This window comes from Polypterus senegalus, chromosome 12 (genome assembly GCF_016835505.1).
Source record: "Polypterus senegalus isolate Bchr_013 chromosome 12, ASM1683550v1, whole genome shotgun sequence".
In the NCBI taxonomy this organism is placed as follows: Eukaryota; Metazoa; Chordata; class Cladistia; order Polypteriformes; family Polypteridae; genus Polypterus; species Polypterus senegalus.
Genome location: NC_053165.1, coordinates 132,688,259 through 132,708,303, shown reverse-complemented (window position 1 = coordinate 132,708,303; position 20,045 = coordinate 132,688,259). Strand labels below are relative to the sequence as shown.

At 37.6% G+C, this 20,045-nt stretch overlaps 1 protein-coding gene across 7 annotated transcripts in view; it reads left to right on the top strand.

Annotated features, from left to right (window-relative positions):
* The window catches only part of myo9aa (myosin IXAa), a 470,016-nt gene that overhangs the window by 347,471 nt on the left and 102,500 nt on the right, over nt 1–20,045 (top strand). For 6 of the 7 annotated variants that reach the window (XM_039773456.1, XM_039773460.1, XM_039773454.1 and 3 more), the window contains 3 exons: nt 173–368; nt 13,732–13,851; nt 18,181–18,256. In XM_039773456.1, the coding sequence (XP_039629390.1) occupies nt 173–368; nt 13,732–13,851; nt 18,181–18,256 (392 nt within the window). The remainder of the gene's footprint in view (nt 1–172; nt 369–13,731; nt 13,852–18,180; nt 18,257–20,045) is intronic. The other variant, XM_039773459.1, reaches the window with a different exon arrangement.

The window sequence follows — 20,045 nt, the reverse complement described above, 5'->3', positions numbered from 1 at the left end:
GGGTGTGAAAACTTTTCATAGTCACTGTATAGTGGAACATGTAATGGAAGATGATGAAAATATATCTTGCATACAAAAGTTACAAGAGGTTTTACATACATACATAAAAGTGTTTTGGTCTAGTGGTGCTTCTTAAAAGTCTGCCTTTTTTTTTTTTTTTTTTATTTTACAGGATTTTCGGGAGAAGAACACAGACCATATGCGGCCTGATATTGTTGCCTTGCTGAAAAGTAGCAAGAACTCCTTCATTTGTGGTCTGATTGGAATAGACCCCGTAGCTACTTTTCGCTGGGCTGTTCTCCGTTCTTATTTTCGAGCTGTAGTGGCCTTCAGAGAGGCTGGCAAGAGATATGTTGATAAGAAAACTGGTAAGTAAACCTGGAGTCTGTGGCTACCTTTTTAGTGATTACACAAGCAGAATCTGTAATTATAGATAATATTAAGATAATATTTAACAATTGAAGATTATACACCATATGTAGTTGTTCCTTTCTAGATATTGCATTCAGATAAAAATTCTGCGTGTATTATTTATGAAACTGCACTGACAATTTTTTGTTTTTTTACACCATGTCATCAGTTGGTTTTTTCATATCAGTTATTAAGAAAATAGATTTTCAAATGATTTTTGATGTAGACCCCACTACTTGTACTACATTTACGTTGATCAGTTTTAGGGAATGTTTAAAGTACGGAGTGTAATAACTGGTCTATTTCATTTATTCATATGAAAATAGTTTTGGTCAGAGGTACAGGTGGACAAACCAAAAACGTAGAAACCATGAGGCGACTGACCCCTCTATGGACATCTTTGTTGTTGTTAAGTCATGGTATTTGGGGCCACATAGTTGGATTGACTGGGGGTGTTCAGTGCAGAGCTAACTTGTAGCCTGTTTTATTAAAGATGCTTAAACATATACACATTCATGAAGATTTACTTTTCTGGCTACAAAGAAGGTCAGCACAGTGGATCAGAGATTAGCAATCCTGGGAGACTGGAATAGAATCCAGGCCTGTGTGGAGTTTGCACATTCTCCCTGTGGCTTTGTGTGGTTTTTCTTTCAGTTCTTCTTGTTTTTTGACGCATCTCAGAGACATGAGAGTTACTTGGCAGCTCTAGATTGTACCTGTGCTGGTGTAGTTGTGTTCATGGGTTTGCCCAGTAGTGGATGGATGCCCCTTTTCCCCTCATGCTTCTTTGATAGATTCTGGCCTCCCCAGTGACCCTGAAGTAGCTTTGGTATGGACAGATGGATTTATGCAATATGGATCAGAATTTTCCTTGTTATTCTGTTATGTTGATGCTAATATATTCAGTCAATATGTTACTGCATTGGCTTGGGGTCTACCTCTGTTTTTAGTTAAATTCTTAATTAAAGAATATCAGTCATGCAATCAAGTCAGTCAGAATTAGTTGATCTGTTTGACCAATGTCTGGTGGAAAGTCTTATTATAGCTTCTTGTACTTGCATACTGTAGCATTTTTTTCTTTTTTTCGGCTTCTTTGTCTACAACATAATGTCAGAGTGTTTGTGTTGGCTGCTGGTAAAAATATTTTCCAATCCACAAGACATCATGCAGTAATAAGTTTTATTTAACTGTATGATCTGTGGTTTGAGCAATATTGCTCTAACACTGCTGCTAGTCTAATTTTGCTCTCTCCATTTTTTGAAAATGAATGTTTATTTAAACAAAATAAGGTACCTAAAAGGTGATATTGCCAAGTCAGTTATGAACAGTGGCCTTCTGCTATTGACTTTTTGGCTCTTGACATTGAAGTCTTTATCTTTACTAATTACATCATGACGCAAAAGCAGACAACGAATGTGATAACAATGTCATTACACAAAGACAAATTCTGCAGTCAGTTATAGTAACAATGAGGTCCTGTGAAATGCTTCAGCTTAAGCCAAGGGCGGTGAAAAGCATTTCAAAATCTGCAGGGGATGATGTATCATTCCATTTGTAAAATAAAATGGTCTTGATTTAAGAACAACATTATTGTTCCCTTTTATACTGTAAAGACTGTCATCTTGACCAGACTTTTCAAATAAATCACAGTAATTGTATGAAAAGGTCCTATACTGTATTGTAATCAAATGTGTTATATTCAAGAGGGAAAGTGTAATTTTATATATTAGCGTATTTTTAGTTGATGAGATTGTAACATATTGGCACCTAGCTACCTTTTTGACAAAACATTTATGACACCAAACAGAGGAAATTATATGAGAAAAATAGTATTGTACACTTGAAGCTGTGTAATGGAGCGTGAACTTTTATAATAAAATGTCACTGTGGCCATTCTAGATTGCCTGTTCTAAAGTGGACCCCTATTTATGGCACTTTATTTCAGTTTGTCTTGAGAACGAGTTACAACAGCGTATAGTCAGCCAGGCAACTGTTTAAGGCTTGAGGCTGATTAAGGCTTGAAGCTGACAAAGCTATCCTGTCATGTTATAAATGAGATCTCTTGGTCTTTGTATTTTCCTTTCATAGCATTTATGATTAATACTGTTTAGTCACCAGGCCGCAATCTTATGTGCAGTGTACCTTTGTTATCTTTAATCATGTATACATGCCTTGCTTTTTGTTTATGGTTTTGCACAGATAGCTTATTAATGAGCACCTCCTTGGAATCTGCACGTAAGCACCTACTGTATATGCACTGGCAAGCCAGGCACAGAAGTCAGTGTTAGGTATCGATAGGCAAGGACAGCAGTCTAGTTGGCAGATGTTTCAGGTTGTGAGAGGCAGCACACTGGGACTGACATCCCAGCCAGAGCAGAACTAAGATCCTTACCTGGCAGGGATGCCAATAAGATGGAAGGACCAGGGAGGATAATTTATTCAGGATAGTTTCTTCCCCAACACACTAGGTGGCAGCCTCTCTGGAGGAAGCGGGCAAAACTTGCCTGGAGGAGTGGAGAAAAATATTCAAAGAATGTTTATGTGTACCCTTTGGAGTTCTAAAGGTATTCTCAAAATGAAAACCTTTTATTCATACCGAGACTTGTGTCTCTGCCGTTGTGTCTGGGAATTAGGGTGCTACAACACCCCCTGGTGGTCACAAGGTGAGATGTAGGATCTTCATTCCACTTAATGTGTACAGTGTGTGAAAGCATATTTACCTTATTGTTGCCCCGATGAAAACATCACCAAAACTTTTTTTTTAGCTCTTTGCCAAAGGCCTAAGTAGCTAAGTAGCATTACTTAGCTACTTTATGTACCACAATAGAATTGAAAAAAAAAGATAAAAAACAAAAGGGCCTTGATTGCGGCTGAACTGACTATACCTAGGCGGAGTGGTGGCTCTGAGGCTAGGAATCTTCGCTGGCAATCGGAAGGTTGCAGGTTCGAATCCCGTAAAATTCCAAAAGGGATTCTGCAATTGCTGAGCTCTTTGAGTGTTGAGAAAAGCGCTATATAAATGCAAAGAATTATTAAAGAATTATATCTGTTAACCTCTGCATCAGCAAGTTTTTGGCTTTCAGGTAAGGGCCATGCTCACAATACGTTGAAAATAAAAAACAGTGCTGTAAAAATGTCACTCAGTTGCATAATTTGACATCCCCAGCAATTACTTTTCATGAAAATTGACTCCTATGGGTGACAAGATCAGCAACAGCAGTCATCAAGTTTGACTTCCTCTCTGACTAGTAGTCGCGTAATATGACATTGGCTTTATTAGTCGCCTTCCGTTGACTCCTAGTTTTGGAGGATTCCTCATTTTTCCCTTACTAAACCCTGCAGTTTCAATTGGTGCATATTGTATATTTATCAGATTCGCCTTTTTATACCCTAAAATGTCAGGGGTCCTTTGACCACAGCAGTATCAGGTGTACTAGTAGACGTGGTAGTGTTGTTTGTACAGAATACAGTGAATTGTTTGGCTTAAGAAGATGTTGCATGTGTGTTTGCTGTGCTACAGAATGTTTGCCCTGTGGTTAGAGTTTGAGTCCCAACCCTCTTAATGGGTAACTCCAAAGTGGCCCTAAAAAATGGGTGAGGATGAGCTGGCACCCTGTCTTGTTCAAGATGTATTGTTTCTGGAGTGGGCACTGGCCTCTCATGACCCTCAACTGAATGTTGAAAAATAAAAGAAATGGATGAAATGAGCAGGTTGCTATCAGCGGTAATGTGTTTCGGGAGCGTATTCATAAATGAATTATGTTGCAAAGAGTTTGATAAAGTAGACCTTTTGATTTATTTAATTTATTCATTTGTTTTTGACATGCATTGAAAGTTTTTAAGCAGTTTGAGGAAACCTGATGAGTGAACAGTCTTTTATCTTGGGGATTCATCCTGTGGATTACCTGAAGATTGAAATGTGTCTTGAAAACATCACAAAACTCAAAAGAACAATGTAGTGTTACAAAGTGGATGTGTTTGATTGTGAATTGCCGGGATCTTAACAAAAAGGAAGCATTCCCTGAAGAATGACAGCTTTTTTGATGTTCAAATCTTAGAAAAAATTGTACATTGAAAAAATGTTTCTTTCACATCACATGCTATAGAATCAGTGGAGAATCTCAGAATGCAGTGGAGTCTGTGATAGCTTTAAATACTGATTACAAACTAAAGACCTTTTAAGTCTTGGCAGTCATTAGCACAGAATGCTTTTAAAAAACGTATCTATGTGCAAACAGACTCGTATATTATGAGATAACTGTAAAGGTGAAAGGGTATGGCAGCACATGGAATTAGTAATTAAGTTGTCTCGAACTTTTATCACAGGAGTGCAATGTGAATACAGACATTTGAATATTATGAAAAATACAACGTACAGGTGTGACTGGCAGAGGCTTGGCCAATCAGGAGTTACTGCTAGAAAGGCCTCGTGTCAATGTTCTTCACCCAGACATCCTGCCCACTGAAGCATGGCAGGCAGCAAAGCTGTAAAACATTTGAATGTTTGCACTTCATACCCAACAGTGGCAACATCTAATGACCAGAGCAGGCAAAGGGCTTCTCAAGTAATTTATTTTCCGATCTTTTGAATACATTTATTCCAGTGCAGGGTTCTGGCAGCTTCAGGCCACTGTTCATAAGCAAAAATCAATTCTGAACAGAAGATACACTTTTTGCACACACCCATGGTCACGTATACAGGGTCACTTTAGATTGGCCATTTCACTGGACAATATGTCTTTCTGCTATGTGTAATTTTTAATGGCTGATTATATTTTTAAAGAATGCTTTTATTAGCTATAAAATTCATGTTGATGATTTGCCTACTAATTTTTCTGATTCACAATGCTAAAAAACGTGTAAATAGTTTTGGTTATTCTTTATATAAGCATGGAGTCAACAACACAAATAATACCATACCATATTTCTTGGCAGTTAGTCTTAGTTTTGTGTGCTATTAGAACTATTTATACACTGAGTTGACTAAAGACAGTATACACTAAATTATATTTATTACAGCAAACCTTAACAAGTAAACCTGTCTTTTTTCTGAGATTTGACCTCTAAAATGAAACTGTGTCACACCACTACATTTAATTATTTGGCCTCCTTGGTGTTTCCCTCTGATTGTGACTCAGGCTTGCAATTCAGTGTACATGTAGTTAAGCCCAAGTCACACTTGGTGTGTAATGATCTGCTTTACAGTGTTAACCCTTCAGTAACTCTAGGACAGTATTCTGCTGCCATCTAATGGATAAAATAACATCATGCTGTAAGAAATAACGAATATTTCTGTGGATGCTGTCACTTTATGGTAACTCATCAATATTCATGAGTGGGCAGAGGCTTCTAACAAAAACACAACAGCAAACGAAAAGCTGTGACACCAGTTTTAGAGCAAATTGAAACTGAACTATTACTTGAATCAGGTGATGATTTTGATGATGTGAATTGGTCATTAGATGTTAACATGGGAATCAAAACTGACACCTGTTTGGTAGAGTCTGACCTGCCAAGTCGTAGTGACTTTCGTGTTGGTGTTGACTTTATACCTTCTTTTTGCCCATTTATGGATAACCTGGATCTAAAGATGTATGTTGATCATGGTTATCTTTACTCTTTATGATTTTTCGGTGATAGTGTGTTGGAGAAAATTTTTGTTGAAATGAACTGCTATGCTGAGTAGTGTCAGAAAAGTTGCAGTAAGCCATATACTTGTCACAGTTGCTACATGTGGGTGTTTCTTAGTCTCCTGGTATTGCAGGGATAGAGCGAGTAAATCAGCCCATTGATGGTACTGGTCCACAAAACAGTTGTTGTAGACACCCATTTTTGGCAAATTTATGAGTGAGTGTCGTTTTTCATTCATTTTGAAATACCAGCTAATAACAATGACTATGATGAAGCCAATCACCTAGCATCAAAGCTGTAGAAACTGCTGGATATATATTAAGGTGATCATCAAAAAATAGGCAGAACATCTATGTTCCTGATCATGGCATAAGTACTGACAAAAGACTAATGGATTAGAAAGAAAGGCGTTCATGGACACAGTACATTCCATTCAGACAGGCATAATTTGCTGTCAAGTTCTACATGCTCTGCAAGTGAGCTCTGGGTACACCTGCAACTCGATATGTTACATCGGTAGAAGGACCAAGTGGGATGGCAAGTACAGTCAATACAATTAGAACTGACATTCAACCCTGCATCACAAAAAATATTACAAAACAATCTAGGAACATCTGCTCAAACAGTGCCTGTATGTGTTGGTGACTGTTTCAAAACATATCACATGAAGCGCATTTACTAAATCTGCATCAGTGCAGCACTGGGCTCCAGACATAACTACTGTGATTATGTTGACGTTTTGGTGTTTATATGTTTTTGTTCCACTTAATAATTTTTTTTTGGTTTGTTAAAAAAATCAATGATTTTGGCTTATTCTGGTGGTTAACCTAATGGTAGACATGACATTAAAAAAAAGTTGTGCAATTTTGATATTCAAAAGCTTTTCTTGAGTAGGAGATTCTACACTTAAAATCTATGCTTGTTTCATTATAAACAGATGTTCTCTTTAGTCTTGTTATCATCTCCCTGCTCCTAAGCCAAAACTTAATCCAGCATTACACAAGGAGATGAGTTCTCTTATCTATACTAACTGAGGGTCAGATTTATTACCAGTGCACAATTCACCATGTATTCTTTATACAAGTAACAAATTCTTTATTCTGTTCTTGTAGCTTTTAATTATCATCAGAAGCTTTTTTATTCAAAAGGAAAAATAATAATTATTTTGATGTATCACAACTGTTTCATGCAGAATCTTTCTAATTACCTGCTTGTTAAGCTTATACAAAATGTCCTTCATAGTTTATTTACTGTATTGCTGGATTAAATATGACAGACCAAAAGGCTAACAAGCAAATTGACCACATAATGAGGGGAACAAAATGCCAAAACACCAAATACATAACCCAAAAATCAAAGTCCAACAATTTGCAAAGTCCTGATTCACAACTAAAATGATTTTGTCTCTAAATATATACGCAATTATTTTAGTCACACAATTCAAAAACTGTTGACACTACAAATAGTGTGTCGCCAGCTTAAATAGCGGCAGCTAAAAGACATCATGCATGGCATGACAACATTTGCATGCCAAGTAATATCAACATGCTGCTGCAGCCAACAACAGCATTGCCTTAGTCATTTTAAAAGATTCCCAAAATGGCAATACTTGAGATTGAAAAATCCTAAAAGGCAGCAGGGAAAATGTCAGCAAAGCAGTAATAAAAAAGCATAATTTCAGAATGAAATCACAATTATAAACCATGTACAAACATAAATTCAGCGCCAGGCAAAACTATGGAATCATAACACCCATCTGTAGAACGCTTCAATCGTCTGGTCATTTTCATGTTCTAAAAGACAAAAATCCACTCAAATGTGACCTCACCAAATACAAAATCCACCAGTCTTTACTTTATATGCCCTTAAACTTGTACAAAATCCAGCTCTGTGACAGTACAGGCCTGCTCTGTGTTGTATTCGGGACCCTCTTGAATCTGAACCGTCAACAGTCATGAACCAAGATGAGCCAGGCAAAAGAGGACACTCACACTTATAGCAAGGGGAAGGTGTAAAGGTGAGAAGTGCTTTTATTAAAGTAAATCTTAAAAAAAAAAAAACGGTCATAAGTGCAGTGCATCTGAAGATGTTCTTCAAATAAATAAATAATCCATAAAATATGTAAAAATGTGGAAGTTAAAAAATCCTAATCCAATAAATAAATGATTCAATAAAACCGAGGATAAAATTTAGAAACAGTTCTTTTTTCAAAATACGAGCCCCTACTCCCCTATAAAACCTGCTGTCTCCTCCACTAATCCTGGCCTGACCCTGCAGCAAGAGGAAGCGCCCACCAACAGGTGCAGTCATCCCCCCAATTCCTGGCTCAGGCCCCTATTGCCAAGCCTGCCACATCCATGGTGCGTTGCACCAAGCCACACAAATGCCACCCACCACCATTCCCTTGGTGTCAGCAGGGGACACCGCCTATCGGTCGCTCCTGCTCCCTAGCATTGTTAAATAGGAGCTCCCATCTTCAGCCCCAGGTTCTTCTCCTTGAGGCTGTCTCACGACCATCTGCCTGTTGCTCTTGCTCTTTTCCCTTTAACCTCTGTCTTTCTTCTTCTGTTCTATTCTCTTTTCTTTTCTTTCTCTGTTGTTCCTCATTCCCCTCTGTCATGCTCCTCTTATATTGCCTTGATTAAGCACAGATGTGATACGCTACTACCTCCGAGGACATCTCACTGATCCGCTCACCTTTATATGTTTATGTGCGATCAGCCAAGCACCCCAATCTTCCCCAGCGTGAAGTGCGCTTACATACACCCACACCCAATTGAAGCCTACATTACCCGGGACGTGATTATTTAAAAACCTGAACAATGCCACAGAACACTTATCACAAGCTCATGTTAAGTTAACTGGTCACTGTAAACTGCACGTGAAAGTGAGTGCTACGATGGAAAAGAGTCTTTCTTAGAGTTGGTTACTACATCTAGTCAATTCTCATTATTTGCAGTGTTTTGCTTTCCTGAAAAGCCTCATAGATATGGAAACCAGAGATATTGAAGCATTGATCCAGTAAGAAAAATGGGGTTAGGTTGTGGTGGACCCTATTCACAATATACTTTACTATGCATGCAGGAATTTGTCTACCAGAAATCAACTAAGTTCATCACAACTACTCCCGTTCAGAGTCCCAATCGCAGGCACCCAACTGACTCCCAAAACCCACCAGTGCCCCAGAGAGGTGACTTGGGTTCAGGCTGGCAGAGGGAGACAGGATTGGGCGGACAAGTCTGCCCTCTGCTGTTGCATCAACAAGGCTACGGAAACCATTTTACAAGTTTTACTTCATCTAGGTGGGCAAGTTTCGTCATCTTCTTGGCCGTCTATTAGAGGCCAATAGCAACAGCTGCAGGGCTGATCTGAGGACATCACCACACCATTCACTCAGTAGTAGTAATGGGAAGTGTGCATAAATGGCAGTTACTTATTCAGTGTGAGCTTATGACCCGCACTTACTTGTTAATGGGCAGCAATTGCAAACCTTGGTCCCCCTCACAAATAGAGTTCAACAGCTTACGCACACCTCTGAGCGCCGTGTAGATATTCATTGATCCACTGAGTGTAACATGCATGCAGCTTCAGGCATATAAGGGCATCACAGACCTGTTATTGGTCAATCACACATGCAGGTGCTGTACACTAGACCTCTCATAATGGACCACATTTGTCATAGAATGGATTACACTTTTATAATCGCAGAAAAGCGAATCCATGGATAGTGAGGCTTTACTGCTCATTCATCACCTTTTTCTGAGCCAGTCTTTTCTGTTGCAAGGCTTCAGTAAGCTGTAACTGTCCAGGTTCTGTCCAGGAAGGGTCTAAACAAGACCCTTGCCCATCCTAAGATGCACTTCTTGCATGGTTGCACACACTTATTCTTAGCTGATTCAGAGTGACTAGTTAATCTAATATGCACATCTTTGAGATGTTGGAGAACTGCCAATATGGCACAGAGAGAACTTTCATACTCCACAATAATAGGTGCTTCACCACCATAGGAACTTCACTTTCAGGACCCAATGAGTTTCAGAATGATGTAGGGCCTGGGCCACTTTCATGTGTCACATTCCCACCACCCAACAGAAAGTATAACCTTTATGCAAAATATGTGACATGCAAAGAAGACTCACTTGGTGGGACGTATGGCATGGTCGATAGTCCACACCTCATTGCTTCAAAGTCATCATAATTACACATTTGGGGAGATTGTCTCAGTGTGGTGCATGGAGCAACATATTAACAGATTTATAAGGTGGCACCAGAGCTTGTAGTCACCCATACCCCCATAATAGTTGAATGAAAAGTACATACAGTGGAGTAGGAACTTCTAAAGCTACCAGCTATCAATGTTTCTATAAAGTCCTATAGTATAGTACCTACAGTATAGTAACCCAGAAATCTGGAGATGTGAGGGAGCAGTACTTGCACCACCCGGTCCTCCAGGTTTAGCTCTTTTTGCATTTAGCACTTTCATCAGATACAAAAAGTGCTTAATGCTGCAGCCCTCTGCCATTTACATTGCTGAGATTTAGGGGGTTCCATTAATGATGGATTAATGGATATGGTTGTCAATTGCTCCTTGCTGCCTGATGTTAATAGCCTGCACTTGGATGGCTCATCCTCTTCTTCCTGCCACCTCTAGAAAATGTGGCCTTGTGTTATACATACCACATAACAATGTGTCATCCTCTTCTCATCTGCCAGGCTATTTTTAATCACTTGCCTTTTCTTTGAAGTACTTGAAGCTCTTGTGCCAGTTGTTAGACTCCAGGAAACTGCTTTTAAGTTTATCTTGTAAGGAATATAATAAGCCTGTCTTCCCAGCATCTTGTGGGAAAGAATATTTAAATAATCCATGAGTCTTTCAGCCCTGATGCATTGGCTTTCATTTGGCGTCAATGAAGATAAAATGAAATTTCTCTTCGCTGAATGAGTGTATGGTTTAGAGTAAATGACTTGTGTTATGTTTTAATAGATAAAATTTAATATAGGCTTTCCTTACAGCAGTCACAGTTTTAACTGTAAGTGCTCTGGCTCCCTGACACAGTAAAGGAAAATGCAACTTTGTCATCACATTTAATTATACATTTGATGGCATATCTATGAAGTCTGTACAACACTATAGCCTTTGACAGAGGTCCGTTCTTGTGGTGCACACCTTGTTTTTGTGCTTTTCAGAATATTTTCAGTGGATGAACCTTTGCTACTGCCTGACATTGCTCATCTTCCCTTCTCCTCATACGGAATTTGAAAAGATATCTTTTCTGTTTTTTTAGAAGCCTCTGATGACTCTATTTTGAAAAATAAACCATGGCCGTTGACTAGACAAGAATTAGATTTGTTTGATGGGCAGACGCATGGTTTGGCATAGAAATGAGAAGTTTATTTTTATGAAAATGAGTCATTGATTTGGCTGCTGGTAGTTTTATGGCTGCTATTTCAGGTCTTGATGCTCTCAATAGAGCTGGGGAATTGGATAAATAGTTGGGTAGACCCTTCAGTACACAAGTGTGTTGTTTTTATATTAAAGCTTGTCTCTCTTGAGAGCAGTAATAACTTCTCTGATTGATGAATATCGTCTGCAACAAGAGCGGTAATGAAATGCTGGCAATAACCACATCAGTTCAGTGTCCTTTCAGACTGAATGTTCGACAGTATCTGTGACTCAGGGACCTACTAAAAGTGGTTTTGTGCTTGTTTTTTTTCTTCTGCAAAAACACAAAAAAGTAAGAAATTACAAATTAAACCTGAAATGGATAAATGAGTAAGAAAATTGCTTTTACAGGTACATCAGTCTTTGTCTTTTATTGATGGATGATTGAACCCTTTTACATTCCTTGTTAATACACTTACTGTATCTCCTGTGGTTTGTTTTTGAGTGTTTACTTCCATAAATCACAGGGTCTCCAAAAGGTTGTGTGTATTATAATAAAATGGAAAAAACTACATGAACATTTAAGAATGATTGCTGGTATAATTTAATTCCACAACCGTCTCATCCAGAGCACCCTGGTGGGACTTTAGGGTATCCCTAAACCCACCCAACAGCTGTTCTGTAGTATTTTTCAGTGTAATAAAGAGGCCACCGACTTTCAAGAAGTCCATTTTTACAGTCAGTTCTTTTTGTGATTCCAACTATATCTATCCACTGTTTTTTAAGCTACTGCACAAGCTCCAGCTCCTAACCAACCCAATAACTTCTGTTCCAAGTTTAAAGAGCACTTTTTACTTAGTCTGGGTCTGCTCAAAGAGGTCTGTCACCTGTATGGCCACACATATTTTGCCTTGTAGGTGGTAATTTCACATGACAGCCTGGCTGAGTCTAATGAATCCCCTGGGCACCAGGCTCTTGTACAGCCTCCATTGGCTTTGCTTTGGAGAATCTTGTCCTCAAGGACACCAGTGTAAATGAAGGACTGAAGCCAGGAAGCACTTCTTTACACAGAGAGTTGTGGGAGTCAGGAATAAACTACAGAATCGTGTAGTTGAAGCAGAAACTTTGAAAAGTGTATGGATGAGATATTGGGGCAGCTTAGCTGTTAGCTAAACAAATAAATAAGCTTGATTCACCGAATGGTCTCTTCTTATTGTTAAAGATCTTATGTGTCACAGCTTTACTTTTCTTGTTGATGTTGGATAAGTTTTGCCAAAAGATACAGTGGGTCAGTTTATTGTGACCGACACAAACTTCCAGTCATACTGAAAAATTCATGCCGTTGTCTCATTAGCAAATTGTGTTGCAGTGTTCATCAAACCAGCATATCACCTCTCAAAAGGATGGATGGATGTTTGAATAATTTGGAATATGTTTGTTAATTGCATATACTTTGTTAATCCTCAAAAGGGAAATTGTCATTTCACATGACCTTTGGGAGATTAAGGCACATGGTCAGCTATCGTACTGTAGCCCTGTTTAATGTCTTTGCTCTTTATTTTATCATTTTAGCTCTTTTGATCCATTTTATGTAAATCATGTGTACTACTTATTTTAAATGTTAAATTGTTTTTAATTACATACTTATTGAGTTCAAAATTGAGATAAACTAATGCAGTATTTGGTGAATGTAATGTTATTAAACAGGCTTTATATTTTTGTTAGTGTACCTATATAGAATATGTTATAAGTGTTTAGATTGCTTAAGCTATAACTTGAATGTATCTTCAACCTTAAGCAGAAACTCAAGGTAATATTTATTTATTAATCAAAAGGTTGCCATAATGTAACAAATACATTTTAATATTGTATAAATATTAGTTTCATTTTTAAAATTTGTAAAGTCATTATTTTATGGATGTCATTATTTCATCAGTTCATTTTGAAATGTCTGAAGGTAACAAATTGGTCTCTTAAAGCAATGGTAGCAGTTCACTGTGTCTCATCAGCCTTCATCTAATTGGCGATCAGTGTTGATATTTAGATATTACACTGCCTGCTTATCAGATTCTCACTAACAATGGTTTTAATTTGAAATGTACTGCAGCAGTTAGCAGCATAATCCTTGTCCTGATTCATTACAAAGTTAACGGGTTCATTCACACAGTGTATTTTGAATTTGCTCATTTTAACTGTAGATTTCATTTTCTTCAAGCTTTAAAGATGTTCTTCTTGTAGATCTTTCTCATTTCTCTTTTAATCTTTTCTTCTCTCTTTTTTATCTTTTTTTTATTTTGCTTCCCAAGGGCATGATGATGCAGTACCGTGTCCCATTTTGAAAAATGTGGATAGTTTTAGCTTTCTGCATCACCCAGTTCATCAGAGAAGCTTAGAGATCCTGCAGAGGTGCAAGGAGGAGAAGTACAGTAAGGCTTCAATCCCACAATCCCTTCCACAATCCTCTCTCCTCATTCCACTTACTCAGACGGACATGGAGACCAATAGCATTCACGTTTATGCAGAAGGAACACTAAATGACAAGGCCCAGTTCTTTTGAACTCTCTCTTCCCCGTTCCCTTACAGCATCTCAGAACCATTTGCCATCCCACATAAAAACCTCCTCAAGGCAGTTTTGCTCATGATTTGTTAAGAAAGATGTGTGTTTTTTTATAATCATCTTGTGCTATAGTGTGATACCAATAAAGTTTATAGATAGGCTGACTTTAAGAAGCCATTTACCCAATTATTGAGATATTAAGAACCCAAACAATGCTAGTCTTCTGTACACATTTGAAATTACTGTTTTAAAGTGAAGGCTGTTTTTAGTACTAATATCTTTTATTTAGCATTTTTTATTCTCCCTCAACATGCTAATAGTTAAGTTTAAGTTACAAAAATGTTTTTTGCAATACTCTGTAATTTGGAATTGCATTATAATAGAGTCAGAATGAGTAAACAACGCATATACTTTTACATATTCTGATAAGCTTCACATTTTTTTAATGATAATGAGGGGCCATTTGGAAAATCATCTATAGTGTGCATTAATCTTTTTGAAATACATCAGGCTCCAAAGTTCAGCTCTTGGTTCATAAGTGAATGTAGTTGGTCTCCAATTCCACCCATTTGTTCCTCTGTCTGTTACTTAATAACCAGATCTGCATGAGAAATGGGGTCTCCTACCCATTTTACTACTAATAGTGTTTGTGTCCAGACTCAGCCCAGTAAGTCTGGAAGCATGGACAGTAACACCACTGTTTGAAAATAACAACACTGGATTAATTGCTGAAACCATATCGCTTTCTCCTCCACTACTTTAAAAACAAATAAGTGAATAAATAAGGGAAAAAAGGCATGAGACGCATCATCTTCATCATCATCCTCTGTTTTTTTCTCTTGACACAATCTGACACATGCATTTCTGTGCATTCTTGTTTTAATTAAATCTGCTGATACGTGTATTAAATGTGAGCTATAATAAATGAAAGTAAAGCACCGTAAATATTGTCATTTGAAAGTATAGTGGAGACCCCCAGATTGTGTTCTTCCAAGGGCATGCAGATCAACCTACACAATCAACTACTAGTTGGTCCCAAATTCATCATTAGAACATAGACTCAGCAAGGTGTCAAACTTGTGACATTATTGATTGTAGTATTCCTCATAAAAGTGGCAAATTACTGACTTATGAATTTCTATCATGAGCACATCATTTGGTTCCATGCTTTGATACAAACCAGAAAATCTGCGGTTTTTCCTTTTTTTTTTTCCCTCCTGCATAGTCATGGAGGAAAAAAGTAACTTGTATCATGAGTGAACCTGCTGTCCTCAGTGACGCTGTCACCAGCCCACACAAAAGAACCGCTTCCCAAGGCACAGGAACATTACCTTGGCTCAGTTGGCCGTGTTATTCATTTTTCAGCTCCCTCTGTAATCCTTTTTGTCTGCTTGGCAAGCAACAGGTTTGTGTAGGAATATTTACTGTAGCTGTATAGGGTTATGCCTCACCACTGCACAATGCTCTTACAGTGTCACCCGGCCCTTCATCACCCCTCCAGTTGGTTTGTCCCACTTTTAAACCATTCTTCTGTTCTCATTTCATCTCACATCACATTTGTTCCACTGCTTAGAATGTTAGCGCAGCGCTTTCAAGAGTAGTCGTGGTCATTTGGAGATAGTTAGCTTTTATGTAGTGCCCTTTCACTCTGTGAAAAATGTCTGCATGTAATAAGGTATGCCATCTTTTTAAATCAGTCGCACTGCTTATTCTGCACATTTTTTGTATAATAACGTTTTCTTCATTATGCTTAGCTTAATTCAGTTATTCAGTTTTGGATTTGGGTTAAACTTTTTGGATGAAAGCATGAATTTGTAATCTGACATTATTAATCAAGTCTGAAGTTTAGGCTGCGGTAAAAAAAACGAACTGAATAATTCAAACATCCACAAAGAAGTGGCATAAGATGATCTCCAGAGACCTGGCAACACTTTACTTGTCTTGAGGAATGTTTTGAAATGTGTCAAACAGAAAACTGTCAAAAATCACCTCAGATTTTTGCACTTCAATATCAATCAAACATGGCCGCTTTGTGGTAAGATAAAATACTGAAAGACAAAGAGAACACCAAGGAAGGATTATCAGTTACAAAGTGTTACAGAATGTAGTGAGGCTGATCATCTTTGTAAAATAAGTCTAGTAAATTGAATGACTGCTCAGTACTTATCTGTTGACATCATGTGATGATACTGTAGCAGGTTTGTGTCCTATCCACTGTGGCTGGAATTTCTCTAATGATTGAAACTAAAGCCTTGGTTGGTATTTCTCCAACTTAATATTCATAAAATGAATAAACTGTGACTTGGCATGCTGAGGGGTGCTCCACTACTTCCAGTGGACTGCTGTTGAAATCCTTTAGTGTCATGGGTGTTGTGTCACTGAAAGTTACTTGTAACAGATTCTTACTTTAACCTCACTTAAAACTGGCGTAATGAGTTTGGATCTTTCCTACCAGCAGAAGACCAACCTCAAGGTGTCAAACACATTCCCACAGAGCAGGCAAATGTGTAGTGTATCTTGCCGAGTGAAAGGACCGTTGTGATATTCAGGGAGCTTCTCTTGTATCTGCTCACAATGAGATTGGTGACAGCACTCCATCTTCCTGAACTCCTGAAAAAGACATGAACGACTCATGTTAAAAATAATTAAATGTACTACACTTCAGAGGAGCACAATTTTGTAAATTATGTCTGCAATAAATGATTTGCGGCTGGTCCAGGCAGTCATTTATAATTTTGTTCTGAGAACTTTGCAGACTTTACAAACAGTATGTAAGCATTGTCCTCATCAAACCTTCACTTGTTCAACTTTAGATGGATGAAAATGTTGTGATGCTGCTCCTGTTCATTCAGCCTTTTGTTTAATTCTTTGGCATTAATTTGATGCATGTAACATGTAACACATTAGATATTTGATATTCTGTAAATTTCTTTAGGAACAATATCTGCATCTGCTGTTGCATTTTGTATTCTTCAAATGAGAAGCCATAATTCCTAATGATCTAATTTAACTTGCAATGCTGGTAAATATATCTAAATAAAAGATTCTGTATGGTAGGAATTTCTCTGTGTGTCTTACTGGACTGCCCTCCCATATATTGTAGATAAGGTTTGAACTGGAGACGCAGGCTTGAGATAGGGATATGCTATAAGTGGCGTCTTGTCATTCAGTCATCTCTGTACAGTTTATCTTTATTTGAGTCGCATGTACCTGCCAAGATGTTTGTTACAATGTATAAAACATCTTGGATGATTTATCTAAGCTTTGCTTAAGAACTGCAGTGTAAATCATAATTTGGAAGGACAGATTTTATATATTTGTTTCACTTCATTGTTTAATGTGGTCTCATTTCCTTGAAGGTGGCATATTGTTTTAGTGTTGAAGTCATCTGTTTGTTTCTGTTTTCAAGCACATCACTCAAATTCGCAAATATCCTATCAAACTTTGTATCAGCTATACTGTACCCCATTCACATTGTCTATAACTTAACATCTCTTTTAAGTGCTGCAGAGACCAGTAGTTCACCTCCATGTCTGAGAAAGAACTTGAGTGTAACGCGTCTTGGTGCCATACACTAAAGATATGTGGCAGAGGTGGATAATGAAGGTCAAATGGGAATTAGATCAAATTTCTGATTTTAAATGCAGATACCTTCTTGCCATATTTCAAAAAATATTACAACTCTCGTGTTTTTTTTTTCCCTTGCAGTATTTCAAGCATTTCTTTTGCTACTTTGTTCATGATGCTATTTAAAGATGCTTGCCTTTCACCAAGTGTTCTCAGTTACACACCCCAGTTGTTTACACGATTGAATTTGCGTGGCTGCGGCGAATATCCCTGATGTTTGGCCTTTTAATCTTACTCAATGTATATAAAATGTGCTGCCTTGGTAAAAAATGACTGTTCAATACTGTTATTTAAATGAAACAAAACAATCTTCAGCTGAACTATGAATGGCAAATCAAAGAAATTATTGATGATTTAATAACTATTAATCTTTTTTTCTTTAATTTTGTTGCATGTTTGATTCATGTCATCCAAACAAAGCCATGAAATGTAATTTTATCTTTTGTTGTTGATTTTCAAAAGTGTGCACACGTTTTAACTTAAAACAATAATGTTGCTTTCTGAAAGCTGAACTAATTGTTTCTATATCTTTTTATCCTTTTTTTATTTAAATTCCTCCTTTCACTGTTAGGCATTACGCGAAAAAGTCCCAGGACGCCTCTGTCAAATTTGCAGGGAGTTAACACCATGAACGAAAAGTCTCAGAGGTAAGTGAGCTGACTTTGAAGTTTTGTTCTGTAATTTGTTTTCCTTATTGTCACATGCACATATACCGTATCATGCTTAATATGGTAAGTTTGCTATGCATTTGTGAATTTCTTACTTATAGCATGGGTGAGAAACCTATTGTTTTGTCAGTTTTCCTTTATTATTTTTAAATCCTCCTCTAAAAATGCACAAACATTTGGCAAATGCATAAGTATGCTTTCAAATGACAACATGGATTTGCCACCTCTTAAATTTCACTTTATTTTTTGTCACTTAACTCCTTTTTCTGAACCACCCGTGTCTGTGCTGCTGAATTTGCTCAGGGTGTCGCTTCCATTCACAGTTGCTATCCTCCCCCAGACAGCAGAATTGAGACACAAACTCAGGACATTGAGAGCACAAGCAGTCATCCTCGGTAAGCTGAACTAAAGGAGAAGCTAAACTGAGGCAGCTGCCAACAAGGCTGCTGACTTATGAAAGGAACACTTAGGATTACAAAGAAGGTGTCCTGAGGAGCTAAACACAAAACTTTCCGCTCAGCGAATAAGACCTCTTCTAAACTGCACAACATCAGACTGGCTTTTCCCCAGCCTGTCAACTTATGCCAATGTCTGAATTCCAGTAGGATAACAGAATGGCACATTGTTTATCATTACTCAGTATCCCCCACATTTAAAAGGTGTGTGTGTGTGTTTCAGACTGATTGATGCCTCTATGTGATTCCTAATAATTAAGTCAATAAATGGTCAATGTTCTTACTGACTGGTATGAAGATGGACTGAACTTTTTTTTGTACTCGATATTCCATAAGAGGAAGACTGTGAACAATTGTGTATAAACTTAGATGTAGTTGGGCGAGTAAAAGAATTAAAAAAAAAAAAAAAAATTGAGCTTCTGGTTTCATCCGCAGCAATTTGAGCTGTTTTTAAGAAGAGAGTGTAGCATGCAATCCAGTGAAAAGAAGTAAATAAAAGCTGTAAGAATACAAAATATTGTTTGACCTGAGAGGTAAACTTAATCAGCCCAGTTTAGTGTCAGTGATTATCATGACAACATTGGGTGTAAGGCAAGAAGCAAACCTGTTGGATGGACATCTGTGCAGTCCAGTAACAGAAATCTATTAATACAGTATCTGTTTAGTTGTGTTCTAATTATTTGCTATAGGTATGTTAATAGACAGTTAGTTTGACTTGACAAGGTCTTCAAGTGGAGGAGGAAGACATTTTTTAACCCTTAAATATTGATCTGTTGAAATTTAAGTTCTTAGTGGATACCTGCCGACCTAAATATACTGTCCTGAAAAAGTTCAGCTTTTTCAGTAAACACGAAATAGGGTTTGTTTTTAATGGATCAGTGAGTGATTTGGTCTGTCAACTTTGCTATATACAGTGGTGTGAAAAACTATTTGCTCCCTTCCTGATTTCTTATTCTTTTGCATGTTTGTCACACAAAATGTTTCTGATCATCAAACACATTTAACCAGTAGTCAAATATAACAAAAGTAAACACAAAATGCAGTTTTTTAAATGATGGTTTTTATTATTTAGGGAGAAAAAAAATCCAAACCTACATGGCCCTGTGTGAAAAAGTAATTGCCCCTTGTTAAAAATAACCTAACTGTGGTGTATCACACCTGAGTTCAATTTCCGTAGCCACCCCCAGGCCTGATTACTGCCACACCTGTTTCAATCAAGAAATCACTTAAATAGGAGCTGAATGTTAAAGGCCTGAATCACGAATTAAAGAGAAAGAAAGTACTTTCTCACCTAACAGGTCTAAATGCTAAAA